This window comes from Fusarium oxysporum, chromosome II, assembly GCF_013085055.1.
Source record: "Fusarium oxysporum Fo47 chromosome II, complete sequence".
Lineage (NCBI taxonomy): Eukaryota > Fungi > Ascomycota > Sordariomycetes > Hypocreales > Nectriaceae > Fusarium > Fusarium oxysporum.
The window spans coordinates 3,478,047-3,504,733 of record NC_072841.1 but is presented as its reverse complement, the minus strand read 5'-3'; the positions used below and the strand labels follow the sequence as shown (position 1 = coordinate 3,504,733).

Sequence of the window (26,687 nt, the reverse complement as noted above, 5' to 3'; positions counted from 1 at the left end):
AATGAATGTGAGATGTGCTAGAATTTTGACTTGATTTTGTCGTCGTCATACTTGGCTCTGTGGTATCATGTTGCCGTAGCTAAGTCCTCAGATCGTATATCCACTCTGATCGCCCCAACTCAGACTCTAAGCAACCATAACAGATCGTAATCTCGATCCGAAAAGCCTGAAACATTCTCTCAGTTGTGAAGTTACTGTTGAAAGAAGGGGAAGTTGACGGGATCGATGTCATCATCTCCGAGGTCTTCCTTCTCTGGAGTCTTTTCCATCTCACGGTCCTCGGCCTTGATGCCGGCCTTGACCAGCTCGTCCTCATCTTCATCGTGCAAGAGGACCGTGTCAGCTTCTTTCTTGACCTTTCCTTTGCCCTTGGCGCTACGGGGAGTCTTGGCGACTCGAGAGCCAGCGGTCTTCTTGGGAGTCACAGGACCGCGGCTGGGAGCAGTAGTCTCAGTAGAGATACCGAGCTTACGCTTAACCTGGCCGAATCGAACCTGAGGTTCTGAGTCAGTATACGAATTCAGATGATAGAGTTAATCGTGAGATGATATGCGGCGGCATAGGCAAAGGAGGAGCATGGCAACTCACCTTGGCGACATCGGCATTCTTGAATCCAGCCTCGGAGGCGACAGCGTTCCAGTCAACGTCAGCCTTGTTTCGAGTGTGCTTGACAATGCTGAAGAACAGCATAGCTTCGGCTGCAGTGGGCTCTTTCTTATTGCTGTCGGCCATGGTAGCGTCGTGCTGTGAATAGCATTAGTCTGGATACTATCCACACCTCAGGTAAGTGGCAGGTATTCTTTACCGTTGTTTTGAAAGTGAGAGGGGGTGTATTTGGTTTTTGTGTTTTGTGTTTTGAAAAAAATGGATAAACTACAGAGCAAGGCTGGTGTGGAGGAGATGAATCTGTGCGCGGAGGAGAGAAGGGAGTGTATGCCTAGATCTTGGGGAAGACGAAATCAGAAATTTAGAGAAGTTAGGAGCTTTAGTAAATATGCTACCAGTGTTTGGCTATAATGGATAGGTTGAAAGCTCTAGTGGGTACACCAAATAACTGCAGCGCATTATAATGGCGAGAACTTGCTTCTGAGACTGAAGCCCATGGTTCTCTTCTCGCTGTAGTTGTGCTGTTAGTGAGGCTTGCTTGTATTTGGCACTGCTTCTGAGGAGCTATGCCACTGCCAAGTGTTAGTCAGACTAACTAGCTTCTGCCAAATCAGAACGCCAATATCACTACACTCATAGGTAGCTGGTATGGCCAATACACTGTGAGTGTGGGTACATGCTATATGTATGAATCCATAAATGATTCTCTGAATTAGACTGCGAATAAAAAGGCTAGTATACAACTTCCAGAGCAACATATAAGTTCCAGTAAAGCAGACTTCCGGTAACTAGCATTCTTTTCATCTTTAACTTGATGTTGATCCTAGTAGAGACTTATGACAGTCGTCTTTGTTGGATCAAAGTTGGAACTTGTGTAAAGCAAAACCCTGACAGAAGGAAATAGGAAAAGCAACCATATCGACGAAACCATTGTCATTAATTCATAAAGCAAACGCAGTCTAGCAAATCACCATTTTGTACACAAGCGACCCTCTGTTCGTGGGGTTTCCATGTTTTCCGTGTGGGTATCAAAAGGAAGTGTCGTTGAAATGGTCAGGCCATTCAGAGCTGCAGTCTGGCATGGGAGGAGCGCCATTGAGATCAAGGGCAGCTGGGCTCTGTGCATCGCCGAGCGCAGAGTTGTAAGATGTCTCATTACAGGCGACGTCAAACGTATGAAAATGGGACTGCCCCATGGTCATGAAGTCATGGATCGCTGGTTGGGCCATGAAGTCAGGGGGGCAATCCATCGAAGGACCAAATCCATTTCGCTGTCTGGTGTCTTCGAGTGAAGCGGGATTGATGGAGAGCCCTTGTGGCATATCATCACTGCAAGGGGTGAGGAATCGAGAACTGCAACCAAAGTCGTCCAAGTTGTCGTTGAGGAAAGGAGAGGAAGTAGAGGCGGGAGAGAACTGTGCCATGTATGCATGTTGGTTCTGTTCTTGCTTGATGATAGGGCTCTGGCGAACCTGAGCATACGATGAGACGCTCGAACCTGACTCAGAATTGCCGATGCTGTCCTTCTTGGGTTGTTGCGTCTTCCTTGCTTTCGTCACCCGAGACTTGTCTGCAGGGCCGGCAGGACGAGTTCTCTTCTGCGGTTGGGTGCCTAAGACTGTGGTTTTGAAACGAGCAAAGCGCATCCTTGCAGCATGTCCATTTGTGATGGGTTCGATGAGAACAGGGTCTGAGGCGACTTGATTCCAGTCGATCTGGGGTTGCGTTAGGAGGATAATCAGAACAAAATTCTTGACCGGATCAACTCACGTCCTTAAGGTTCTTCTGGTTTAGAATGGCTAGAAGAAACCGGGCCATGGCGTTCTCACTGTTGGGAGCCATCGTGAATAGACTCGATTGGTGTTAAGGGGAGAGGAGGAGAGAAGGTGGCGTGTGGCTGCGGGGATAAGCCTGTCGAAGGAGGCAGAATGAGGAGAAGTGGAAGGATATATAAATTAGAACATTAAGTGGAAACTTTAGGCAGCTTTGGCTGATGGATGCCTTAGGTGAGCGTGAATTAGCTTTTCGAGATGGGAATATTGACCGAAAACAAGGTTGTGTGTTTTCAGATCAAGACTTGATTCGACGGAGTCACTGTTATCGTGAAACCCAATGCCGTGAATTCGATAAGAGGAATCGGCGAGGCTGAGGCACACTCAGATACAGATCTAGTGGACGAAAAGAGTTGTTGATGAGTGGGTGATAAACGATGTGGCAGAAGTTGAGGGTTTTCTGGCCAACGAGATGCACGAGGCGGAAATAGAACAGGCCAAGATAGTGGTCTCGGCGGGAAACCCGTCGTTGAAGAGGAGGGTCAGCTGAGCGAAAAGTCTTCTATGAGTGCATATGTAGCGTCTGGATTGCCTTTCAAGTAGTTTGTTTAAGTAGTTTGGAGTGCTGATGAAGAATGTGAATGGCACGATGCAAAGGTGATGTGGCACGGGGCAGGTTGAGGCAGAAAGCGGCAAGCGGAGGAGGGAAGAGATGGAAAGAAAGGCACCAAGAAGAACAGGAAGGGATCCGTATTATATGTAGGTAGTGCCTACTTATGAGTCGTCTGGGCTGTCTGCTAAGATCCAACCTAATGTGATGCCACACACACCAACTTACATCCATATACATACACCTACACACCTCCTGTCCCGTCTCTGTGGGGGACTAAAACCAGGCAGATACAGGGGGGGGCCAAGCATCCCCGTACAGGCACAGCGTGGATCGTGTAATGTGCCGTAATGCGCTGCGCAAGGCATTGAGAGAAAATGTCTGAGAATGCTACGATCCATGATGCAGAAGATGCTCCATAGTTGCCTGTTCCTCCTGTCGGATCCAGACGATCCCTCCCGTTGATGGAAATTGGGGCGCGACGAGGGGCTGCGGTCTGCGCGAACACCGCGTAAAGTGGTTGCTGACCCCCCGCTAAACCCACTAAATTTGAGTCTAAGACCGCCGGGCCCCAGCGCACCATGGCCCCTGTCTCCAGGGCAGGGTGTGCTGCAACCACTACAGTTCAGCGGTGCCGCAGGTCCCATGAAAGAATTGCCTCCAGATGAGATCTCAAAAGGAGAAACAATACGTGATTGATCAATTGAGACAATGATATGCTCACTCTTAACTTGAGTTCATTTGAGACTGGAATGTTTAAATTTAAGTGGTTTTGCTCAGAACCGGTCTAGCTGATCTTCCCCTCTTTCTTCACTCTTTTAAGTCTCGTAAGCTGAAGGTAGCCAACGGCAATTGACAAAAGACAAGTTTTCTAAATAGACACATAAAGGCAAGCTAAAGCATACCCGAGCAGGGATTACAAGCCTAGGAATGGGTGAAACCACAAAGTGTGACTCATTGCGCGGGTCACCGACGAATGGTTAATAGCACATTGGGCATACAACATGCAACAACACAGGGGAAAAACCGCAGCGGACCGGGTTGGGCGACTTGGCGATCCATAGCGATAGATATCCTGTTCAAATGGCCTCGTGGCAGTTATACAGGCAAATATTCAATTGGTCAGGGGGATGAATTGAGCTTGAGCTCAAGCTTATGGTGGTGTGCAGCAAGTTCAAACTGGATGCATGTTTAAGCAGACTACCTTACTTGTGATGAGACAAGAGACATCAGAAAGAGCAAGGATCGGGGTCTCGAGGCTCAAGAATGAAAGAAATTGCAGCATGCAGCCGATCCGCCGAGGTTTGCTTTGCCTGTTTGCCTCTTGACGCTCAGCTGAGGGGTGTAGCCTAGAAAAAAGTTGATGGTCGCAATCCGTCACGACGACGATGAAAAGTAGCAATTCAACAACCGCGAGAGCTTTTGAAGTCGGGAAAATTCTCGAGTATATGAAATGTAGTTGAAACATTCGTATTCAACGATAATTAAAGCTTTCATGGTCGTGTATAGCCCTCGAATCAATGTCTGGTCGTTATGGAGGGCATGAGATGAAGTGGGTGGGAGACGCGACGGGCGCGCAGCTGGTGGGACCTTGCTCAGACTCATCAGGACAGGAAATGGGAACGAAAGCACGTGAGGGAACCTCGTACACTGTCTCCACTTCAAGTCATCTTTTCTTGTCCCCCTGAAATCCCCTTGCTTCACTTTGTGGCGCAGACTGGCGGGTCTGCCACTCCGTTACCAGATGATCTAACGTTGAGCTCGACTAATCCTCTTTCGGTAGCCGTTTGTTTATGTTGGCATCATTTGGGTTGTCAATGTGATTTGCTGGTCTTTCTTAGGAGGTTGACTTGTTGAATCATTGGGACCTTTGCCCCAGGGAGCAAGAAAACCTCTGACGTTAAACTAGGGTGCTAAAAACACTTAATCTAATAAGGTCTACTAAGTCTATACTAGATTATACTAAACTTACCTAGGTCTTTTTGACATTTAGGATACGTAGAGATCCTAAGTTTTCTTGTTTCCCTTTGCTTTGCTATCACCAACCACAAAACAACCTACGATATACATATTTTGCTTGTCGTTGTCAGTCTCACATTCTGATTCAATTTACCATTTTGAGTTGGTATAAAACTGAGGTACATTGCAACGACAAACAAGTCACGATGCTGTCTGCCAAGAGAAAGGACTGTTGTCAGACACCTTTTGAACTCGGCATTGTATAAATCTAACCGAGCAGAAGAAAAAGCAAACATACATAGATAGTACTTCTAGGAAAAGCAAAGCTCTCGAGATTCATCATCCAATGAATCTCGACGGATAGGCTCTCGAGTCGGAGATAACATTCATCCGAATCCGAAATGCCTTTGTTCCCTTCCACATGCCAAGAAGAAGCTTGGACCATCACATCCCCCCAACCTCGCGCCTCAGCGGGCTCCCCTTCCCTTAGCAATTTCTACCTACACTATCAATTTTCCCATTGATCCAGCCGTTGCCTTAACAGCGTCTAACCATCTACAGTCGCGTTGCCGCCTTGTAACCCATCACTCTTTGTCACGTCGACAATTACTCTATTTCCGTTGAATTCAGAATGAATAGTAAAAATTGGAATGATAGAGCTGACAAAGACTTGTTCTTTACTATTCTCTCTGTCAAGAACATTGGCGTCATAAGCGGCTCAGAATGGACCACCATTGGTAACCATATGAGAAGTCTGGGCTATGGCTTCACCAATGAAGGCTGCCGGTGAGTACTTATATCTTTATGCTATCATACTGGCCTATACTCAATGACTTTGCGATTCTTCATAACGTTATCATCATTTGCTTATCACGATGTATAATTCGTGCTGGTGGTCGTTACGCGTCAAGTTGGCTTATACCTGAGTCGTCCATTTACGTCCACTTATTATCACACAGCACATATTTGACTCACCTCATATATACAAATAACCCTACTAAACCCTGTCCAACTTCTTAAATAACGCAGCACTAACATGTATCCAGACAACATTTTCAGGGGCTTCGCAGAGCTCAGAATAAGGCAGAGACAGCTGGACCCAATGGCGATATTGTACGCAGGAATGATCCGACAATGAATCCGATCACCCGTCGTCCCGGCCCTGGAAGAGGTCGGCCCAGGAAACAGCCTCCTGTTCCTGTTCCTGGAGCTGGAGAAATCCCCTCCGATCAGCCTATGCCAGTTGGTATCGTTCCCGGGCCCAACTCCGTACCTCCTTACCCCCATCCTCATCCCCAGGCAGTCCAATCTTATGGTGTTCCTGCTGGCAATCATCAAACTGGCGCTCATCTGCCAGCTCAAGGTGCTGCACAGCCTGGCAACATCTCTCCTGCGACTCCTACTCAACAAGTTCCTCCCCCAAGCAATACACCTCATGTTCAGGGCCCGATAACTTACCCAAGTCCCCCTCGTGCCCCTGACACTCCTCAGGCGCCTGCTCATCTTCATCCTCTTCAGCATGCACAATCCGTTCAACCTGGTCAACAGCCTCAACCCGGGCAGCAACCTCCGCCTGGCCAACAGCTCCAGTCAGGTTTTCAACCTCAACCAGATCAACAGGACGAACCTGAACAGGCTTCACAGCCAACTGCACAGCCTCAGCCACAGCAGGAAAGCTCAACTGAATACCAATCTCAGGATGTTTCCCAGGAAGCCCCTCGGGAGGCCCGTGAAGCGACTGATGCAAGTGCTGCATCTCAACATGCGCCGGTTGAGCAGAACGACGACTCTCAAGCTGCTTTAACCTCGGAGCAGCTGCAACATGCCAACGAGGATATCGATGCTGATGGCGACGCCGATGGTGACGCTGACGGCGAAGCGGATATCGATAATGATGAGCCGGCCGCTAAACGGCCACGGTTAAGTTCGCCTGAGCCCCCTAAGGATACCGATATGGATGATGAAGCTGTCTTGGCCTTGGCGGCCCATAATGGGTCGACAGATTTTGCTTCCGAGTAAGTATTTGTCAATATTTCCATCAATGATCTGCCAACTAATTCCTTTCAGTTTTGCTACTTATGGTGAGGCATAGCCACCGACTTTGCTTGTAGAATAACATTGATACCACGGGCATTGGCGTTAGAGACTAGGAGTTTCTTAAATGGCCTTTGCATTTGCAAGGGATGGGATACAAATGAGCAAGCGAGGACTGGATTTTTGTAGGATATACCAGAACATTCTGGCTGTGTGTATAATATGAAAGAAAAAGAGCTGAGACTTGGTTAGCAGAAGCAAGAGCTGGAGTCTCTTAGTTGGGAGCGTACATCATTGCTCTCGGTCATGTCGAAAGTTCAGTCGTAGATAGGACAGTAACAATGCCAAACTTGTAGAGTGTTTCTATTGTCACTGAAATCCGCAGTGCGAGGCAGTGCCCGAGACGCAGGTTTCGAGTCACTGCGGTGGTGCTCGTGCTGGAACAATGACGACCGCTACTTTCAGAGTATCTCTGTGCTGTAAGCTCCATTGTTCTCTTTGGGAGTATAAATTCATCTCGCGATCGGCTTTACCCAGCTTTCTTCTCTTTCCATCACCATCACCCTTGACATCTGGACTCTCATCCGCATCTTCAACCTCAATTCTACCAAATCAATCAACGGCAAACGATCTTCATCATGCCTGGAAAAGCGAGCGATTGGGACAACGCCGACTTCCTCCTTGATCTCGTCGTTGGCCTCTACACTGGCGCTCAGGTCAACGGGGGCTTGACTCCTCCCGTCAAGCAGTCTATTGAAGAGTATATCAAGGGGCGCGGATATACCACCTCTTTTGACGCTGTGCGGTAGGTTCTAACATTTCTTTGCTCTCTTGTTTGCGTTACTGCTTTGATTTTGATCGTCGAGCTATCTTGTCGCTGTACTGCGCTTGGGCAATCATCAGAGTGATTCACTTCGAGGTTATGCGACGCTATTCACGTTTTTGTGCAAACATGGTTTCATTTTTCACTCCTCTATCCTAAGCCTTAGGGCTAAGTGAGTACAAATATCCTCACGGGGGAGATCATCCTCTGTTGCTTCATCTGACTCATCTTCTCAACTTCTCAACAACACTGAGCAAGCTGCGTTCTTTCTTATCAACATCCTCAAAATCACCCTTCTCTATCTTTTCCTTATCATCGTCGCCATGGCCAAACGTCAAGTCATGCAGTGGGATGCCAACGTCCATGAAGACATCCTGATCAGTCTATTTCAACACATCAAGCCAAGTGCTGAAGACTGGAGTAACGTCATGGGTGATCTTCAGCAAAAGGGCTACACTTTCACTGAGGGCGCTCTTCGGTACGATTTCTGACTCCAGCCTCTTTTTTCCGTTGTATAGTGGTTACTGTTGTTTTCCCATCCCCCACTTGCATTCAGCTCAACTTCCCCTCTCTTCTAACCTCTTCATCCTTTCTCACATTTCTCCTGCAATTATTCATCCTTCTCTCTTCCCACATCTCAGACAACTCTTCTACAAAGCCCTTCTCATCTCTTCCTGTCTCTTCATTCAACATCTGGCATCAATAATTCTCTACCCAAATAAACAAACATATAAACCCTTTCCCTTCATCACTTTGTCCATCCTCACCGTCATGGCTCCCCGTGCTGCTGGTGCTGGTAAGCCTGCTCGAGGCTGGGATGATGCGTCGCATGAGGATTTACTCCTCTCTCTTCTTGAAGAGATCAAGCCGAACAAGGCTGACCTTACCAACGTCGCTGAGAAGATGCGCAACAAGGGCTACTCCTACTCCTACTCCGCGATCAAGTACTTCTCTTTCTGTCTTTTGCGCACAGTTTCAAAGGTCAGCAGCTAACATATTTGTCTTTATAGCCAGCACGTCCAAAAGCTGCGCAAGAACCGCGACACCACCGCCATCCAGAACTCTGGTGGCTCCGAGGCTGGTACTCCTCGTAAGCGCGTTTCTAGCACCAAGACTCCTGCCAAGCGTACTCCTAAGCGCAAGGCCACCAAGTCGGCTTCCATCGTCGACGAGGACGAGGATCTTGAGGATGAGAAGATGCAGCTGAAGATGGAGACGGACGACATGGATGAGGAACTCATGTCCCCCAAAGGCGTCAAGCGTACCAAGTATGTTGGAATATACCGAGTCAACTTCCAGGTTCCTTACTAACTGTCTTATAGGTCCGAGCCCGAGGACGAGGTCACCGTTGGTGAGGTCTAGGTCAGAATTTCTTCTACCTTGTGAGTTGATGTCTAAATACAGTCACATATGTTCTCAGCTAATGGACCAACAGGCTAGCTTCCACGGTCAAGGGGGTTGGAAGTTGAGCCTTCGACGGCTGATGAACATTGGAGTGGTGATCAACAGGCTCATGCCTATCGCAGAGAAATAGGGGTAAAACTAGGCGAGGATGGTTTCCATGTGCCTTGGGTGTTACGACGAGAGATTTGCCATTTGAGGGCAATATTACGAGCATGTCTCTGCGATGAATTGAAAGATACCACCCGTCCTTTTTTTCTTCTTCTTTTTTTGTGCAGTCTGTTGAAGTGTCGTGAGGTGTTGATGCGCATTTCCCGAGCATCCCATGGGCATCTACACTCTTACTGAGTATCCATCAAGGCCTCCGCTGATGTTCACTGAAATTTCTACGAGTATTAGCCGAGTATATATGGGATATTCACTAAGTGTTTCTAATCAATGCCTGTCGAGTACTCTCCTTGTTTAATTCCGATTCTCGTGACCATTGCCATGGGATGCTTAAAACTTGAACTCTACTGTATATGCGATATTTATAGATACTTAAGTTACTAAATCCTCCAGATATATCAGTGTCAGGATGATATTTACTGCGTGGCTGTGTTGGCGTCTTCGGTCATTCGGTTACTAGGCAGAGGAATCAAGCGCTTCCACCAGTTGCACGGCCACACGCAGCCTATATCCCCCTAGATATCTCTCTTTCCCTTTCACTAAGACTTTTCGACGCTCTAATATTTCTCCATTCACTCTTCAGAACTACTCTTCCATCTTTCCCTTCCACACTTTTCATCCACTCCTCTTCTCCTACATACTGCATCTCCATCCCTCAACCTCAGAACAACATCCTGCACTCTACATCAAACCATTCTCTCACCTAACACAATGCCTCCTTCTGAGAAGAAGTGGGATGCCAACGCCGAGCGTGACCTGTGCGTCGCAGTGATCATGGGTGCTCAGGATGGTGAGCGCATGCGCTTCAACTGGCCAAAGGTCCATGCCTCGATGGCAACCCTTGGTTATTCCTTTACCAAGGACGCCATCTCGTAAGTCTCCCCATGCTTTCTCATATCATTATATTTCTTCCCTTCGAGTCCTTGAGCCTCCCAAACCATAGCCATATTCATCACGTCCAGATACTTACCAGCAACAGTCAGCATTTCAGCAAGTCCATCATGCGCGACTTCAAAGGTCGACATGGTGATCCTTCCACCAGCACCCCTACTACTACACCCAAGAAGGCTACCACCCGCCGCAAGCGATCGACTCCTGCTAAGAAGAAGATCGAGATCCTGGACGAGGAGGACGATGATGCAGAGACCATGGTCGAATCTCCTGTCCATAAGAAGATGAAGCACAAGAACGAGGACGAGGACGAGGATCTCAAGACATCGGTTGGTGTCCAGGGCAAGTCTGGGGGCAGGTATGTTCCACTGGTACGCATGTCCTAATACAAATACTGATCTACTCGTAGCCTTTCTGTTGCTGAGAAGGAAGCCAAGTTTGAGAACTGGCTTGCCAACGGTGACGGTGCTTAGAGATTGTTGCAACTCTATCATGAAAAGAAAGATATCTGAAGGGTTGATAATATCGAGGCTTTTGATGCTATTGCCAGGGGGGCGAGATATTAGGGGGGATTTACAGCCCTGGAGAACTGGATTGATAGCCCTCGCAACATGAAGTTCACTTTGGTTCCCTACTCCGCATCTCAGTGCACATATAATTCCCATGTAATACGCCAGCCATCTTCTGCTTCTCGTAAAGGCTTCTCACGAAGGATTTCTTGTTGCGACTTTCTGCTTAGCGATGCTCACTAGTCGCCCGTTCATAGTCACACCTTTCTCAGATTCAATCGTTTCCTGTTTGCGTAGCTTCCGGGCAGGAAAAGTCAACTCTTGCTGTGCTCACCTTCTGAAGGCTTTGGATGTTCGATCGATAACCATGTATTTGTCCTACGCAGAGTCACTTCATGAAGATTGCTACCCAATTTCTTGCATGGCTTAATGGACTGTATTTGGGACTAACGTTTGTCTGTCATCTCTTATTTCTAGATTTCAAATTTACGTAGTCTTGGAGGGTTCGTTGTGTTGGTTTTGAGAACGGCAGTCAAATAGCCATATGCATCCGGATGCCTTGGGGCTCGTGATTCGTGTATCAATATACCACTATGGCATATTCTGCATGGTTCTTAGTGTGTCTCCGTATCTCACACCGTATGTTTTTCGTTTCTCGTCTGCGAGTGAGTGCCAGAAGATAGAGACCAAAAGGAGTTTCTTAAGAAGAAAGGGCAGCAAGTAATCATTTACCGTAAGTCAAACATCTTGAGGTGTAACTTCATGACTCTGATCACACGAGACTCTTATCTAACATATGTTTTTTTATTCATTCGTGTTGACATCAGTCACTAACATGGGCATCAATGACAGACTACCCAGTATAAGTCGAATCAAGCTCTAAATCACGTTCCCTACCACCCAAACGCCAGTCCAATTCATTGCATTGTCCTTGTTCATCGTGGCCGTCGACCGTCGAGTCTATTTCCTTCGCTGGTGCCCTTCTTCTCGGGGGCCTTTGTCTTGTCGTCTCCTTCTCCCTTTCTCTTGACGGCACCTCGAAGTGTCTGACCTTGGCCAGCAAAGTGAGGCCTGTTGGCGTTCTCCTTCTCCTGTTCCTTATCAGCGTCCGTCTTGACTGGCTTGATCTCGTATCCGAAGAAAAGCTTGTTAGGTGGCAAACGGAGAGCTGCCGGAGCACCATCGCGCCTCCGAGGCATTCCTGGAATCTCCACCGTAGGAACCGGAGTAGCTGGCTTGGGTGTCGGAGCCTTACTACCCTTCTTGGCAAGCTTTTGACCCTCTCCAAGGAAGTTTGTCACATTGCTTGTCACTGATGGAGCAATGGCGCTGTAGTTGATGGCTTGCGCCATGGTTCCCTGGTTGTGTAACAAACCTCCAGCAGGGACACCACCTCGTGTGCTTCTTGGGGTGCTTGTTCCACTCTTGCGCTCAGGTTCGACGTAGCCGACTGGGGGCGCGAATTCTACTGACACGTCGGTCTCGATCATACTGACTCCCATCTTGTCCGTCTCGGGCTTGACGTCGAGAACGGCCACATCATAGACTTCATCGTTGTAGGCGAAATTGAAGACATCACCCTTGGTGAGGGTGGCAAAATTGCGGAAAGCCTTCTCCAGCACTGCCTTGGGATCGCTAATCTCAAGGAAGTTGACAGATTGAGGCTGTAGCTTGACCATCTTGGCCAGCTCCAATGATGTGGTACGGACCTGGATCATGTCGCCAACGTCCATGCCAAGAGTTTCCATCATCTAGTGAGTGTTAGTAACAAGACCTTTCAATAATACAGTGTGTCCCCATACCCATTGAGGAATGTATGCTCGGCCTTCCTCCGCAATAAACTCCAGCACACCCGCATGTGAGTGTCTGCCTTTCTCTCCGTTGATCAACTCCATGAGCAAAGGCCACTGTACATGGAGCTTAGACACCTTGTCGAGAGCGGATGGTGGCAGAATTATCTTGGAACCGTAGTTGAGTTCTGGTCGTTCAGCTCCGGGGGCCATGACTAGAGGATAGCATCGGTAGTACTCGTCGAACCGTTGCACAATGGGTCGTCGCCCATGGCGGGCCATGTTGTAGAGGTGGTCGGGGTTAGCGGGATCAAACCCACCGCCGAAGCCTGAATACTGTGTAATTCTTAGCAACCGAGTTATAAGACGAGGCAGGATGGCATACCATGGCGACAATGGTTTGTTGGTACGCAGTCGATTTCGAGATCTCGTAGGTGCAGGACTTGAAGATATAGGCGGTCAGGGAGTAGATCGGCTGCCCTGAAAATATGCTATGTTTTCTTACGCTTCTGAGAAGAAACGTGCGTCTTAAGTAGTCGGAGGGAGAATGGCGGTGATTCACAGTTGCGAGGTTGAAATGTTTACGGGATCAGCCTCCATCAATGTTCGTTGAAGGTCCAAAGCCACAGGTAACGTGGGCGTGTGGAGGCTACAAAAGGCAGCTCTTGATGACGCAGTTTGGTTTGTCAGGGACTCGGGCAAGGACGCTTAGTACCTACTAGGTAATCTTGTACCTCTCAGCTTAATAAGGCACGTATTTCTAAAATATTTAATTCCAAACTCAATAAAACTCTGACAAGTAGTTAAACACATATGATATTGACTTCAAAGCCGTGTTATTGCTATTATAAGTACTGGCGATTACTTCCAGGTTTCAAGGCAGGTACTTGATAAGGCACTGAATGTCCACCTAAGTTCAGGTACCTGTCAACTAACATCAGCTCAGTGGAGCTGATTGCCCCAACCAGAATAGCGAGTTCTGGAACCCATGCTCAGAAGTTTAAACATACATATAAGCTCCATCAAGTTTCCTTCATCATTTCACTTTGCGTGTCCAATTCAAGCGATCATCACTTTGACTACTACCCCGCTAATATTCATATTCTTGGCACTCAAAAATCAATCAGCAGTGGCCATGGCGTCACGATATTCGGCAGCGCGCCCCAAGCGCGACGGCGAGAACTTTGCGCGTACCCATCATAACGAAGACGGCGGCGATTCTAAGAGAGTCAAGTTTGACGTACGAAATCCCTCCACGCTTGCGCCTGACGCTCGCGAAGAAGATGCTATCCTCGATGCCGATGTCATTGGTGTATCTGGAGCTACGAAGCGTGGAGCTGTCAATCTAGATGGTTATGATAGTGATTCAGATAACGAAACCTTCAATGCACGCGCCGAGAACCGCAAGCGGGGCAAAGTCGACATTCTTGAGCAGCTCGATAATTACGACGCCACCAATCCTGACCCTGCAGCTCCGGGTACTGCGGCCGGTGATGATGATGACGACGACATGTTTGCTGCGGACGATGCTGATGGGGAAAAGGAGATCCCCGAGGAGGGAGACTTCGATAAGAATGGTCGCAAGAAGGACAAAGTTCGGTTCCTAGATGCGGATCAAATCGATGGCGTGGACAACACCAGCAGAGACAAGGGGGGCATCCGACTCGACGATGAAAGCAGCGACGACGAGGCAGATGTAGACCTAGCCATACAAGAAGAGGGCATTGATGAAGAAGTTGGGGCTGGAGGTCTCAAGAAGAACGCCCCCAAAGTCGAAGCATTCAACCTGAAGCAAGAAATGGAAGAGGGTCAATTCGACCAAGATGGCAACTACGTTCGCAAAGGTGGCGACCCTGACGCCGTACACGACAACTGGTTGGAAGGTCTCAGTAAGAAGGAGATGAGAAAGGCAGCCGCCGCGCATGAGAAGCGCGAGGCTGAGGCACGAAAGCAGCGCCTAGAGGATGACGAGGTCCTCGTATCAGATTTGCTCAAGACTCTGATACTCAATCTCGAGCGCGCTGAGACGCCACTCGAGGCTCTAGCCCGACTCGGCAAAAAGCAATCAAAGCCTAAAAAGATCCCGAAATGGAAGCTCAAGAAGATGAACAAGGGTGCTGAAGGCATGGAAGTTGATGGCGGTGAGAACATCGAGGATGCGGAGCAAAAGAAGATCAAGGCATCAATCGATGCCATCACAGAAGCTGCAGATAAGCTGTTAAGCCGGGATCATGAGGACATTTACGAACAAGAGAGAGAGCTCCTCGTCCGAGAATATCGTAAGGAGACAGGAGAGGATTGGGTGGAACCAGAAGCTTCACAGACAAACCAGGATGAGCAGGCGGCGGTGAAGCCGGGAACAATGTGGAAGTTCCGATGGGTAGATGGACGCGACGGAAACGACAGTCAAGGGCCATATGACGGGGCCACAATGAAGGCGTGGAAAGATGCTGGGTACTTCCCAGAGGGCGCGGTCGAGTTCCGAGAGGTTGAGGAGGGCCGGGACTGGTCTTTACATGTCGATGCTTTTGAGTGAAGGCATTACAACGGGATGGGATGTCAGTCGAGAAACGAAATTAAGGTAGTGCGGGCTGAACAGATATCTGGTGTGGTTCGGCTCCGGTCTCTATCGCAAAATGATTGGCAACGAGCGAGTTTCAGCTTAAAAGGGCACCTGCAGCGGTCTTTCTCGTGTTCCGGAGATGGACATCCGCTGGCTCATGTTCTTGTGTATGGATGCTCTCACAACTAGTCATATGTGTACAGAGGTCAGAGAGAACAAAACGGGCTGTAAGTGGGCGTTTCAAACCCGACGGCATGATGGTGAGTGGATCCCGTTTCACGTCAAATACTTACAGCCTGCATGGGAAAGACTGCATGGCACAGATAGCTTCGGCTTTGTGGCTCCGAATCTGAAGACAAGATTGAAAATCGAGTTAGATAGCCACATTATCTGGCCACTTGGAGGAAGTGGGCGATGATCATGCGGGCCTGACGAGGCTTGGCCGCTGACTGGTTTCATAAAGGTCAATGGTCGAGAATCATGATGGTGCATGATGGTGCCGCGGGAAGATGACGAAAGAGGGAAACTAGATGCCAAAAAGACCATCAAAGGGTTGGAAAGATCTAGGATAGACGGACATGATAGGGCATAATGTGGCAAGTCGTTCCTGGGGATCCCGAAGTGCGCCGGGAACGGGTGAGGCCGGGCGAGTGGGATCTCGAAAAAGAGGCTGAAAAGCCGGGGCAGCGAATATGGAGTAAGATAATGGGGACGTCTGGGGATAATGATGGGGTTGTATGGGGTTATACGGAGGGACGGACGAGGTTGGTACCTACCATGTGCCCTGGCATGCGAGGCTTGAGCCGATCCAAGCCCGTGATCCCGTGATGCTCCGGTACGTGGAGCGGAAGCCGGGGCCGCAGCCGTAGCCGAACGGTCAAGCACCGAGGGAGCAGGAGGTTGACTCCCGGAGACGAACGGGCTAGATCGGAGGAGCAGGGATTGTTCGGGAATGATGTATGTCAGAAGTTGCATCTCAGTATGTAAGTGAAATGTAAGGGTTCGGAATCCATTCGACGACGAGTTTTCGTACGTAACATGATGAGAGTCTATGTGGGCTTGACCTTGAAATAATGTCGATCAAGGTCTCTCGGCATTGATATTATCAGCAGTATTGGGTGTTTCGAGTAATGCTAGAAGGATCGATATCATGAACTGATATTGCAATGCGTATATGTATGTTTGGGTGTGCTGTATGTAGCTAGTCCAGGTCCAGGTCAGATTGACACTGGATTCGCTCAGGGATCATGGTGGAGGTGATCGAGCAAGCTACTGCTGTCCATAGGAATAGGCAGGGCAGGGGTTCGGTCAGCCCAGGTGGACTCAGGTCAGGAGAGGTTCGATCTCAGGTGAGGAATCTCGGTGAGATTCAAGATAGCTACTGAGGAATATGAGACCATAAGGGTCCGTGGTTTTATGGAATCGTAGGCACGATATGATAGGGCTCTGACAGATTCAGGGTCTCCATTTTTGGTGATTGGAAATAGATGCTGGACACACCCAGGGGTCTCGACAAAGGCCCGATGTCAGATAAGCGGGTTTTGTTTTGGCGATGGAATTGACATTACAGATGGCATGGACTGATCTGATGTGATGTAGTAGAGAACATAGCAACATTAAGGAGAAGCGAATACAGTCGGTCCGCGAAAGCTCGTGGCCTACCAACGGGCCGACAGAGGCCCTGTTTTCGGTGAGTTCATGTTTGAGTTGGGCTGAATTGAGTGAGTTTAGTTGAGCTGTTTTTGTTCCATCATGATACCTCTCAACAATTGTTACCTCACCGTAAGAGAGGGACAACAGGGTAGCGTGAAACAGCGCAAGGTCAATATTGGCTACCCTATTGCTTAGACTTTGGAGACAGGCATGTCTGGAGCTGGTAAAAGTATCCTTGAACTACAACAACTGACATGATGGGCTCCAACATCTTGTTATAATTGCATTGTATCATGTTTACATGTTGATATCGAGTCAACACTGTGACTGAACAGAACCCCCGCGACTCAAAGACCGAGAACATGCAGCCCCGCCACATTGCGTAAAAGACGCAATACAAGCTGTAAAAACCCGCAGCTAGACTACGAGCGAAGATCAGGTACTAAGCCTCATTCAGTGTCACCGTCTTGGTGGTGAAGCTTCTAGCTCAATTAAGGTGACTCCGGTATAAGTGGGCAAAGCATTGGATACGTAAATAGGAAATTAAAACATTGTCATGGAGATAGAGGCCGAAGCATATCGAAAGACGAGAAACAACACACGTTTGCAAAGGATTGGATTCATACGAGAATTAACTGTAGCGAGGACTCGAAACCGTACGACTCGTTTGTGATCGGTGAACAAGGCGAACCGAGCTTTCAATATGTCGAGGGACGTGCATTGGCGGCGGCGGCGGCAGCCGTTAACGACGAAACCAAGATAGACGCATATCATGGGTTGGCAATGTGAGAATGGATAATATGGCGGCAATTAGGGGGAAAATAAGAAACAGATCAGGCAACAAAGGCAAAGATCAAGCCAGGGATTGCATTGTAACTTTGCGGCGTAAAACTTACAGATCTCATCGTAGCCCAAGATGATGAGGCGTTCATGTCCACCATAACCGGAGGCTCCGGAGAGAGATGGGATTGATTGTGTGAAAACATCTGATCGACAAGTGACGCATTTCTTGGAGGCAGCGATGTAATTGTCGAATTGCTATCTATCACGGAGAGTTGCACGGTAGAATGCGGTGCCTTATTCGGCGGCACCTACAAAAATATCAAGGATGGACGGGCGATGGAATCAACAGAGGTGGCACCTCATGGAGGGGCAGAAAAGATACATGGTTTTGAGAGGGAGGGGCATATTGCAGGGAGGTAGCTCTTCAGGGCATCACCCCACCACGAAGCTCTCGTCAGTGGTGGGGTCTGAGACATGATGAAGTTGAGCGAGCAGTAGGACGTCAAGTAAAGATGGTGACAGAGTTACTATCTATAGTATTATGGATATGGATTTGTAAGTCCAGAGTAAGGATGTAATGCCTTAACTAAGAAGTAAGAGTCATACCCAGGAACAAGGCTGTGAATTGGTCATGATGGCCTTGACTGAGCTAACGTTCGTGAGAGTGAGAAAAAAAAAAAAAAAAAAAAAAAAGAGCTCCCACCCTCTCATCCGATATTGAATGTTCCATTGGCCCCTGCTGTTATGATACACTACGCATACTCACTACTGTACCCCCCCGGGCAACAGGGGGTGTATGTTCGTGGGATGATGATGTGGTGTCGGTGGTCTAAAGTGGGTTGCTAATGGTAGAGCAGAGCATATTCTGATGAGAGAGTAGAGTATGAGTGAATAAGGTAATCCAATGTCAGGAATTCATATATGTACCTGTACTTCCACTCCTGCTGCCCTTCTCTTCTCTTTCCTTTCATTCTCATCATCCTCAGCATCATCGCAACAACTTCCACTACAAACCTCTTGGTATGTGAACAATTTACCCCTCCATCTCCATCATCATCAGCACCACCAGCACCACCACCCATCAGCGTCATAACATGATGATGATGCATTACTTTGCCTCAACTTCTCCTCTTTGCCTCTCCACCAGCAAACAGATTGTCATGTCATATCATGTCTACATTCGATCCAACATAATGAGAAGACGATACGACGACACGTCAATCGATATGGGTGATGGATTGGTTGGCATTGGCATGGATGGCACGACATGGCATTGGTGTTGCTACAGAGAGGGGGCAGACGGGAGGGAGAGAGACGAAGCCCCTTCCGGGGCATTGAGCTCTGTAATTCAGAGCTCTAAGGTACTCTGTCTCTTCTCTCTCTCTCTCTCTCTCTCTCTCTCTCTCTCCCTCTCTCTAGTCTCATCTGCTTGCCCCTCCTTTGCACCGACGTTCCAATTCCAATTCCAGTCCACACCCACTTTCACTTGCTCTTTCCCTGTGGCAACCTTCCTCAGCAAAAAAAGCTTCCGTTCCACTCAACCTCCGTCATACAGATATAAATTACCCCACCCCCTCACCTCAACCTTCACCTCAGCTCTTCTCTTGCTTTTTTCTTCTCTCCATCTTACTTCATCTATCTTCATCCTAAGAATATCTCATCTGACTCTCTTTCCTCAACAGAAACTACCATTTCTTCTACAATAATCAAAATGGCTCCCATCAAGGTCGGCATCAACGGTTTCGGTCGTATCGGCCGTATCGTCTTCCGCAACGCCGTCGAGCACCCCGACATCGAGGTTGTTGCTGTCAACGATCCTTTCATTGAGCCTCACTACGCCGTAAGTAGACCCCCAACGAGCTCGTTCGATACTACAAACAACCCTGCAATCCACTGCTCGGGACCTTGTCCCTTTGTCACGACCCTTTAAACCCACGTCGTGATTCGGCTGGAGCTTGCAAGTCACTGCACAATATCGCCTGTAATACGCCTCGTGCCGGGACATGTAATTGGCACCGCGAGCTGTCGCCAGCTTCGTGTCATGGCATGATACCAGAGAGCAATGCTCACTTGAGCAATGCTTCATGTCCCACCAAGCTACCCCTCATTGCCCCACGCCCCATACAATACCACTTTCAGTTTTGAGCCTCAAGCTAACCTCAACTCCCCTACGCAGGTCTACATGCTCAAGTACGACTCTTCCCACGGCATCTTCAAGGGTGAGGTCGGCAACGATGGCAACGACCTTGTCGTCAACGGCAAGACTGTCAAGTTCTACTCTGAGCGCGACCCCGCCAACATCAAGTGGTCCGAGACCGGCGCCGACTACGTCGTCGAGTCTACTGGTGTCTTCACCACCACTGAGAAGGCAAAGGCCCATCTTGCTGGTGGCGCCAAGAAGGTCATCATCTCTGCCCCCTCTGCCGATGCTCCCATGTACGTCGTCGGTGTCAACGAGAACAAGTACGATGGCTCTGCCGACATCATCTCCAACGCCTCTTGCACCACCAACTGCCTGGCCCCCCTCGCCAAGGTCATCAACGACAAGTTTGGTATCGTTGAGGGCCTCATGACCACCGTCCACTCCTACACTGCTACCCAGAAGACCGTCGATGGTCCCTCCGCCAAGGACTGGCGAGGTGGCCGTGGCGCTGCCCAGAACATCATCCCCTCCAGCACTGGTGCCGCCAAGGCTGTCGGCAAGGTCATTCCTGAGCTCAACGGCAAGCTCACTGGCATGTCCATGCGTGTCCCTACCGCCAACGTTTCCGTTGTCGATCTTACCGTCCGCCTCGAGAAGGGTGCTTCTTACGACCAGATCAAGAAGGTCATCAAGGAGGCCGCTGAGGGTGACCTCAAGGGCGTTCTGGCCTACACTGAGGACGATGTTGTCTCCTCCGATCTCAACGGCAACACCAACTCCTCCATCTTCGATGCCAAGGCCGGTATCTCTCTCAACGACAACTTCGTCAAGCTGGTCTCCTGGTACGACAACGAGTGGGGTTACTCCCGCCGTGTCCTCGACCTCCTGGCCCACGTTGCCAAGGTCGATGCCTCCAAGTAAGCGTAGAGCGCTCAAGAGGCTGGAAGCAAAACCAAACCTAATCAGACGCGACATGATGACGATGCCAATCTGCCGCGTGTTTTAATGAAGCAAAGAAATGAAAGGAAGTAAAAATACCAAAATTAAGGGAGATTGTCGGAGGGGATGACAACAACTTTGTTCTCATCGGCTCCAGTTCCCTACTAGACAATTGATCTTAGTATAGCCGTGGACAGAAAAAAAAATAGATCCATCCCTCTTGAAAACGGTTCATGTCTATATGTGATGTAATTTTTGCCCATGGCCAGCCTGGTGAATCAAGCTATATAAGTCTCTTCGCGGTATTTATCTTAAGATTGCTAACTCATCAACACTGTCAGTTAAGACAGAATTTCCTGTAACTACAACGTGGTTAAATCCATCATCTCAAGTCGAGCATCTCACAAGATGATCGCACGTCCACAACATGCAACTCGTATGCCAGCATCTGGGTAATTCACGATATCAGCTTACGTGGTTTTTTTCTGGCATCGATCTCGACAGTGTCAGGTCTATGCATCAAGCTATTTAATTCAAGTCCTTTATTTGCGTTCCATGCTGGTGCATGCACGCATTTATGTATGAATGTATGTGTATGCACACTTTACGAAATGGTATTTCCCTGTAAACACACCCTTGCTGATCCCTTTTTCTTTTTCGCCAGATGCTCCTTTGACTCCCTCGTCTCATTATCCGTTGTCTTTCTCGGAAAGCAGCCCCTTTTCGGCCATAGAGTACAATAAGAGAAAGAAAAAAAAATAAGAAAAATCATGTCATGACCGGACACCATAATTGAGAAGGGTCGGATCTGTCTTGGTATTAGCATATATTATTCATTCTAGAGGATAAACTAACCATGCCTTGAGAAGCTGAGCCTCGATCTTCTTGAGTCTCTAGTCCTGAGATCGGAGGTCGTCTTCCATGTTCGGGATCTTTGCCGCCAGGCCTTCAACTACCCCAACACGGGCTGTGAGCTTTTCAAACTTCTCTTCGATAGCATCAAGCTTCTCTTCGATAGCATCAAGCTTGCTGTAGATAGGCTGTAGCGCCTCATTAAGCTTCCTATCAAACAGCTGTTCAAGATCGGCTGCGGAAAGGTGAAGGGTAATGCCAGGCATGGCGTCCGAGTTTGTAGACATGGCTGTGTTGATTGATGATCTGGGAGACAGGATGAGAGATGATATCTTGATGGACAACTTGTGTTTGTGTAGTGGGTTGATGGATTTGTGTATTGGGAAGAAATGAAACATGGGACAGAAGATGTCCGGCCTGGGTTATATAAGGGCCAAGTATTGAGTTAAACCTTCCTCTAAAGCTTGCTTAAGCTGAGTTGGTGGGTATTATGGAAGTTAGACCTTCCTATAAACTTTGCAGATGCTTAAGGCAAGAGCCCCCCTCGGGCAACTCTAATGCTGGCTTCATTGGGATTGAACTCCGGTGACCACTGGACATTCTCCTCCTGGCACCAGTGCCGAACAACACGCATCGACGCTTGGCAAACTTCCTCGACGGTCGACCAGGGCGTAATGTCAGCTCGAAGACGAGAGCTGCCAATGCCGTCGTAAATGCTGTGAACCGCGGGCCAATTCCGATAACGAGTCGACTGGTGTGCAAAGAGCTCCTCCTTAGAGATATTCTCGTAGTTGGCAGATGCCTTGAGAAATTCATCCACAGTGATGGCTTGTAGAATCAAGATAAGAGCATAGATGGGTTGGCTTCGCCGCGAGTCACGGCGCGTCTCATTTGTTAGGTAATCCACCATCTTGATTAGACTGGCCCAAGAGCCCGGATCAGATGGTTTATTTTGCAAGTTTCGACCGACGTTGAGAAGGTAGAAGCTTGCCATGAAAGCAACAGTGCTCTCCACGGCGAGTGCGTAATATTGTTTGCGACTCGAATCGGCCCCTCGTTTGTCGCCACTACTCGAGAGCTTGTTAAACCGCTGATTAGCGACATCGCCTTCATGCTTCAGTCGCCGACCTAGAGTAGAAAATCGTGCGTGTTTGTCAAAAATGGCCCGCGGGTCGGCCTTGTCACGAGCGGCATCTGTGCCATTGGTGGTTGGCCGATCTGATGACCCAAGAGGTACAGGTGTTACGGTGAACGAGTCGCTGGGTGTGAGAGCCTGCGAGTTGCTGGAACTGACTCGGGACATGGCTGCACCCTTCTTAGAGGGAGTCAAGGGTGGTGGGAGACTCGCAGAAACCGAAGGCATTCGAGGTCTTTTGACGGCTATTGTGTCGCCAGTGTTGTCTGACGACGCAGGGCGTTTCTTCGCCTGGCTAATAGACGGCGCCTCTATGCTTTCAGACCGCTCTCTGCGCTTAGAAGGTAAGGCCAGGATACGCTTGAACGTTTGTCGCATTCTTTTGGATATTCGTAGGGTAACGACCAGCCGTCTCTTTTCTTTAGTACTGTGAGCATCACCATCCTGCTCCTCTCCATCCTCCTCCTCCCCCTCCTCCTCTTCTTCATGTTCGACGGGCGCCTTCCTCGCCATTGATGACTTGTGGTTTTCTTCAAAGCGTTTTTCGCTTGGTTCGTCCTTTTCTCGGTCATCTTGGGTCTTGGACTCCGTTGCTTTCGTTGAAGCCTTTCTCCGCGATAGCTCAGCCTCCAGAGAGCTTGGTAATGTGGGGGATAGGAGCGCAGGCAAGCGTATTGGGGATTTTTCCCTGGTTGTATCGTTCTTTGTCTTCAATGCCGGGGGTGGGTCCAGCTTCTTCGGTTTCGTTGCTTTGGCGGCATCTGCAGCATCCTCACGTACCCGTCTCCTGTCACCTTTGTCCGTTGAATTTTGGCTATCCCAGCTTAAGTGAAGAGGTGATAGTAGCGGGGGCACGGACGATCGCGAGGCATTATCTATCTTGCTTGGTGTTCCCTTTGTGCTCCCCGATGCGCCAGGTCGAACGCCATTGACAGAATCGCCACGAGCGCGCCCAGCTGGAGAAGGATTGCGGGCGGAAGTGCTGGTACTTTTTAAGATATTGCGTCCATTGGGAAGCGACGAAGAGCTGGTAGGCTTGTCCCTTGGTGGAATATCGGATGGCGCCAAAGAATCTCTATCCTTTCTGCGAGGGGGCTCATCGCGGCCTGGTCGCGACCGATCATCGTGAGGGCGAGGCATGTCCGGCCTGTGTCGTTTTTGCGATCTGTGGTCATCGTCGACGTTCGATGCACGTTTCCTGCTGTCTGGTGATACGGGACGAGGTGGAAGGGATGCGGGTGGTTTAGGGGGTAGCCTGCAGCAGAGTCAGTATGGGAGCGAGATCACCGAGGCAATCATGGGTCATCCAATGCGGCATCTTACCTCATGTCAACAACTGGAAGTTCTCTGGACTTTTGTGATTTGGTATCGGGCTGCTGTTCCTTTTGTCGCTGTGAATCGGGCTTCCTGATCTCGGGTACAGATCTTGGCTCTGCAGATGCGCGCTCAAGCTCGCGCTTTTTGGCGCTGGGTGGTTCTGGGGTGGAGGCATCCGAGGTCACACCAGACGTCTTCTTGTTCTTGTAATCACTGAGTGACAGCTTCTTCTTCTCGCCGCCTTTTGCGAGAATGCCCACGTCGCGAGGGACGGGCTTAGGAGGCTCGACACGCATGTCGTAGTAGGATCTAGTAAAAAGCACACCGCGATCGGCTTCCGATACAAGAGTCGAATATTGCAAGCGAGTATTATCCCATTCCTCAGGAACCTTCTGTCGTGATTCGCTGGCGGGGATGCGATATCGCCAGTCGGGGGAGTAAGAGAGATGATGTGGTTTCTCGGGCAGGATGCGCTGTGTGAGCTGCTGAACCGTCTTCGCCGCGGCTTCCATTGTTCATGGATGTCAACATGCCGGAAGGACGAAGACGGGTGTGTGGTGCGATGCTGTGCAGTACAGTTGCGATGCGGTGCGGTACGAGGTTTGGCGATCGCAGGTGACGCGTGCGAGGGGTACGCAGGGAGGCCGAGAACGCGACGATGGAAACGCTGAGGAGAAACTGAAATGCGATAAAGATCTTGAAAGTAGCGCGAGTCCCTGAAAATGGAGGATGCTCAAATCATGCGTCATTCACGACCGATTGGCAGGGTTGTCGCGATGTGATGGTGGCTGATAGTGGTGGTGGTTGATGCCGAGCGACAAGGCATGGAGGTGACCCAGTCGCACACGATAAGGGAAGATTGGAGAGTATTAGCGCGCTGGCTGGAGACGAAACAACAAAGCGGCGGTGGATCGGAGCCCAGAAGCTCTGTCCAGGCCCCGGTGATTGACAAAGAGAGCGGTAACGTTTATGTTGTTGGGGCCGAATGAAACGAGAATTGGGTAGGAATTGGAGAAATAGGTGAGTTAAGCTTGAAGGGTATGAGCCTGTCTCTTTTCTTGTCCCTTCTCTGTTGCTGAGGCTAGAAAGCACCTAACGTACCCCAAGGTACCTTAGGTCGGGATCTAAGTTGGGTCTTGGTTTTCATCGGGATGTTTGAGATTTCCAGTGGCAGCCCACCTCAGTCAGGCAGGGCCAGACAGTAACAGTAACAGTTGCACTCGCAGTCGCAGTGACAGACACCTCATCTCACTGACGTTATGTGGCAGTTGGCAGCGGTCAGGAAAGGAAAGAACCACCCGACCAACCTTAGCAGTGACGATCCGTAGTGGAGCAAAAGTAGTTAGAGAGCGAGACCTGAGCTACCTGCTAGGTTAGTAGCCTTACTGGGTTGTACATGTATCCAGTAGTGGCCACTGGCTTCATTCCCGTCCGTCCCGTCCGTCACTTCACAGTTTCATTGCTCTTCTCTTGTTAAGGTAACTGATCCATTCTCCCCTGGGCAGGCATGTCCGCTTGTGGCTGTTCTAATACCTTCCCCTCGTGTTTTAGGTTTTTGTGGCTGATATTGAAGCAGTTTTGTCCATGTCTTGGTCTGGCCGGTTCCTGGGCCCTGTTTCTTCTAGCTGCATGCGCTTATAGGAACAAGCATCAATTAAAGTTACCCTATTATCAATACAGTATCAAAATACCAGTCTAGCAACACATGAAGTGAGGCCAAAGGTGCACAGTCAAGATAATACAATAAGAATGTTTTTATTTTCTTTTTAAAAGATATATTTAATATTAACATCTATAGTATTATAAAAGTATATCTAATAAGCTTTAATACTATAGCTATCTTGGTTCTTATATTCAACTTTGTTATTATATTTTTACAGCAAAGTAAATACTTGATCTACCTATGTGATGTATTGTACGGCTTCTCATTCGAAGCATCGTCTGTGCAAGGTATGCACTGGCTAATATATACTACCCAGTCATGATTCAATGAACCAAGTACATAGCAACCTTATCAACAACCCATAAGCTAAAGCTATGCAACATTATCTTCCATATCTCTACACCTTGTTTGCGAGAACAGGCTACCTACCTAGCTAGATGCCCTCTAAACTCAGCTTCAAATGTTAAAGTGTAACAATACGAACTTCAACCACAACGTCTATCCACAACTCTATAAATTCCTCTCTTCCACAACATACACTATTCGTGACGAGCAAACAACCACCCGCCCGGCATTAGCCCAGGGCTTCAGTTGTTGCTGGATACTCGTCTCAATGTATTCAAGTTCGAGATATGCCTGTTAACATAGCGACATTGAGGTTCACACAAGTCAATATTGTACCATAAGTGAATCCATAGATATGTTTTCTCCTGACAATAATGCATAAAACGCCGGATCCGTAAGGGTATAATGCTGCCTTGCCACCGTTATCTCTCTCCTCCGCATATTTCAATTGATGCCAAAAAGTCACACCCTGGTTACCAAACCAAGACCCACCACCCCGTACGAGAAATCAGTTATACAGACAAGAGTGTTTAACTGACCAACATGTTCCATACAGCATCTCTAAACCAAGCCTTTGCTCAATGGATGCCGTTGACAACCAGAGGGCTCCCATTAGCTCCTTTGCGTCTCTTGCTCGAGACCTCTGGCGAATCGTGACTTCGGGTCTCAAGATGGCTGACCCTGGTAGCCAGGCTGTCCAATTGTCCCGCAAATTGAGCTGGCACATAAGC

General features: G+C 48.9%; 11 protein-coding genes across 11 annotated transcripts; 7 read left to right on the top strand and 4 right to left on the bottom strand.

Moving 5' to 3' along the window:
• Window positions 1-13: 13 nt before the first annotated feature.
• FOBCDRAFT_315882 (uncharacterized protein) lies at window positions 14-1,132 on the bottom strand. The gene is made up of 3 exons (XM_031174037.3): window positions 806-1,132; window positions 589-744; window positions 14-494 (listed from the first exon to the last, which is right to left on the bottom strand). The coding sequence occupies exons 2-3, from the start codon at window positions 730-732 to the stop codon at window positions 192-194; spliced, it is 447 nt and encodes a 148-aa protein (XP_031050822.1). The 5' UTR covers window positions 733-744; window positions 806-1,132; the 3' UTR covers window positions 14-191.
• A 166-nt stretch (window positions 1,133-1,298) lies between these two features.
• On the bottom strand, window positions 1,299-2,611 carry FOBCDRAFT_16760 (uncharacterized protein). Its single transcript, XM_031174036.3, has 2 exons — window positions 2,377-2,611; window positions 1,299-2,321 (listed from the first exon to the last, which is right to left on the bottom strand). Exons 1-2 carry the CDS (start codon window positions 2,446-2,448, stop codon window positions 1,635-1,637), a joined length of 759 nt encoding a protein of 252 aa, XP_031050821.1. The 5' UTR covers window positions 2,449-2,611; the 3' UTR covers window positions 1,299-1,634.
• Window positions 2,612-5,348: 2,737 nt separating this feature from the next.
• Window positions 5,349-7,353, top strand: FOBCDRAFT_215453 (uncharacterized protein). Its single transcript, XM_031174034.3, has 3 exons — window positions 5,349-5,733; window positions 5,994-6,962; window positions 7,015-7,353. Exons 1-3 carry the CDS (start codon window positions 5,579-5,581, stop codon window positions 7,037-7,039), a joined length of 1,149 nt encoding a protein of 382 aa, XP_031050819.2. The 5' UTR covers window positions 5,349-5,578; the 3' UTR covers window positions 7,040-7,353.
• Window positions 7,354-7,544: 191 nt separating this feature from the next.
• On the top strand, window positions 7,545-8,295 carry FOBCDRAFT_257338 (uncharacterized protein; the record flags this gene model as incomplete). The annotated part of the gene is made up of 2 exons (XM_059611201.1): window positions 7,545-7,786; window positions 8,004-8,295. Exons 1-2 carry the CDS (start codon window positions 7,620-7,622, stop codon window positions 8,293-8,295), a joined length of 459 nt encoding a protein of 152 aa, XP_059464192.1. The 5' UTR covers window positions 7,545-7,619.
• A 280-nt stretch (window positions 8,296-8,575) lies between these two features.
• Window positions 8,576-9,431, top strand: FOBCDRAFT_315878 (uncharacterized protein; the record flags this gene model as incomplete). Its single annotated transcript, XM_054703405.2, has 4 exons — window positions 8,576-8,748; window positions 8,815-9,072; window positions 9,127-9,186; window positions 9,240-9,431. The coding sequence occupies 3 exons, from the start codon at window positions 8,576-8,578 to the stop codon at window positions 9,164-9,166; spliced, it is 471 nt and encodes a 156-aa protein (XP_054559380.1). The 3' UTR covers window positions 9,167-9,186; window positions 9,240-9,431.
• Window positions 9,432-9,928: 497 nt separating this feature from the next.
• Window positions 9,929-10,898, top strand: FOBCDRAFT_315877 (uncharacterized protein). The gene is made up of 3 exons (XM_031174031.3): window positions 9,929-10,245; window positions 10,353-10,622; window positions 10,674-10,898. The coding sequence occupies exons 1-3, from the start codon at window positions 10,085-10,087 to the stop codon at window positions 10,735-10,737; spliced, it is 495 nt and encodes a 164-aa protein (XP_031050816.2). The 5' UTR covers window positions 9,929-10,084; the 3' UTR covers window positions 10,738-10,898.
• A 663-nt stretch (window positions 10,899-11,561) lies between these two features.
• FOBCDRAFT_315876 (polyubiquitin-binding protein UFD1) lies at window positions 11,562-13,223 on the bottom strand. The gene is made up of 3 exons (XM_031174030.3): window positions 12,949-13,223; window positions 12,576-12,899; window positions 11,562-12,524 (listed from the first exon to the last, which is right to left on the bottom strand). Exons 1-3 carry the CDS (start codon window positions 12,949-12,951, stop codon window positions 11,709-11,711), a joined length of 1,143 nt encoding a protein of 380 aa, XP_031050815.1. The 5' UTR covers window positions 12,952-13,223; the 3' UTR covers window positions 11,562-11,708.
• Window positions 13,224-13,698: 475 nt separating this feature from the next.
• Window positions 13,699-15,253, top strand: FOBCDRAFT_288640 (uncharacterized protein; the record flags this gene model as incomplete). Its single annotated transcript, XM_031174029.3, has 1 exon — window positions 13,699-15,253. The coding sequence occupies one exon, from the start codon at window positions 13,699-13,701 to the stop codon at window positions 15,097-15,099; it is 1,401 nt and encodes a 466-aa protein (XP_031050814.2). The 3' UTR covers window positions 15,100-15,253.
• A 3,286-nt stretch (window positions 15,254-18,539) lies between these two features.
• On the top strand, window positions 18,540-19,406 carry FOBCDRAFT_16745 (uncharacterized protein). Its single transcript, XM_059608434.1, has one exon. The coding sequence runs from the start codon at window positions 18,657-18,659 to the stop codon at window positions 19,266-19,268; it is 612 nt and encodes a 203-aa protein (XP_059466790.1). The 5' UTR covers window positions 18,540-18,656; the 3' UTR covers window positions 19,269-19,406.
• FOBCDRAFT_215442 (uncharacterized protein) lies at window positions 18,938-20,871 on the top strand. The gene is made up of 2 exons (XM_054703404.2): window positions 18,938-19,402; window positions 19,739-20,871. The coding sequence occupies exons 1-2, from the start codon at window positions 19,274-19,276 to the stop codon at window positions 20,624-20,626; spliced, it is 1,017 nt and encodes a 338-aa protein (XP_054559379.1). The 5' UTR covers window positions 18,938-19,273; the 3' UTR covers window positions 20,627-20,871.
• A 1,151-nt stretch (window positions 20,872-22,022) lies between these two features.
• On the bottom strand, window positions 22,023-24,508 carry FOBCDRAFT_288630 (uncharacterized protein; the record flags this gene model as incomplete). Its single annotated transcript, XM_054703403.2, has 2 exons — window positions 23,955-24,508; window positions 22,023-23,886 (listed from the first exon to the last, which is right to left on the bottom strand). Exons 1-2 carry the CDS (start codon window positions 24,458-24,460, stop codon window positions 22,023-22,025), a joined length of 2,370 nt encoding a protein of 789 aa, XP_054559378.2. The 5' UTR covers window positions 24,461-24,508.
• Between the last annotated feature and the right edge of the window lie 2,179 nt (window positions 24,509-26,687).

Bases quoted from the DNA above. Each gene is read 5' to 3' on its own strand.
- FOBCDRAFT_315882 (XM_031174037.3), bottom strand. From the start codon at position 732: ATGGCCGACAGCAATAAGAAAGAGCCCACTGCAGCCGAAGCTATGCTG. The intron at 495-588 runs GTGAGTTGCCAT...TCAGAACCTCAG, and splicing joins AGAATGCCGATGTCGCCAAG to GTTCGATTCGGCCAGGTTAA.
- FOBCDRAFT_16760 (XM_031174036.3), bottom strand. From the start codon at position 2,448: ATGGCTCCCAACAGTGAGAACGCCATGGCCCGGTTTCTTCTAGCCATT. The intron at 2,322-2,376 runs GTGAGTTGATCC...ACGCAACCCCAG, and splicing joins ACCAGAAGAACCTTAAGGAC to ATCGACTGGAATCAAGTCGC.
- FOBCDRAFT_215453 (XM_031174034.3), top strand. From the start codon at position 5,579: ATGAATAGTAAAAATTGGAATGATAGAGCTGACAAAGACTTGTTCTTT. The intron at 5,734-5,993 runs GTGAGTACTTAT...ACATGTATCCAG, and splicing joins TTCACCAATGAAGGCTGCCG to ACAACATTTTCAGGGGCTTC. The intron at 6,963-7,014 runs GTAAGTATTTGT...AATTCCTTTCAG, and splicing joins TCGACAGATTTTGCTTCCGA to TTTTGCTACTTATGGTGAGG.
- FOBCDRAFT_315877 (XM_031174031.3), top strand. From the start codon at position 10,085: ATGCCTCCTTCTGAGAAGAAGTGGGATGCCAACGCCGAGCGTGACCTG. The intron at 10,246-10,352 runs GTAAGTCTCCCC...TACCAGCAACAG, and splicing joins TTTACCAAGGACGCCATCTC to TCAGCATTTCAGCAAGTCCA. The intron at 10,623-10,673 runs GTATGTTCCACT...ATCTACTCGTAG, and splicing joins CAGGGCAAGTCTGGGGGCAG to CCTTTCTGTTGCTGAGAAGG.
- FOBCDRAFT_315876 (XM_031174030.3), bottom strand. The intron at 12,525-12,575 runs GTATGGGGACAC...AACACTCACTAG, and splicing joins GAGCATACATTCCTCAATGG to ATGATGGAAACTCTTGGCAT.
- FOBCDRAFT_16745 (XM_059608434.1), top strand. From the start codon at position 18,657: ATGATGATGATGCATTACTTTGCCTCAACTTCTCCTCTTTGCCTCTCC.
- FOBCDRAFT_215442 (XM_054703404.2), top strand. From the start codon at position 19,274: ATGGCTCCCATCAAGGTCGGCATCAACGGTTTCGGTCGTATCGGCCGT. The intron at 19,403-19,738 runs GTAAGTAGACCC...TCCCCTACGCAG, and splicing joins TCATTGAGCCTCACTACGCC to GTCTACATGCTCAAGTACGA.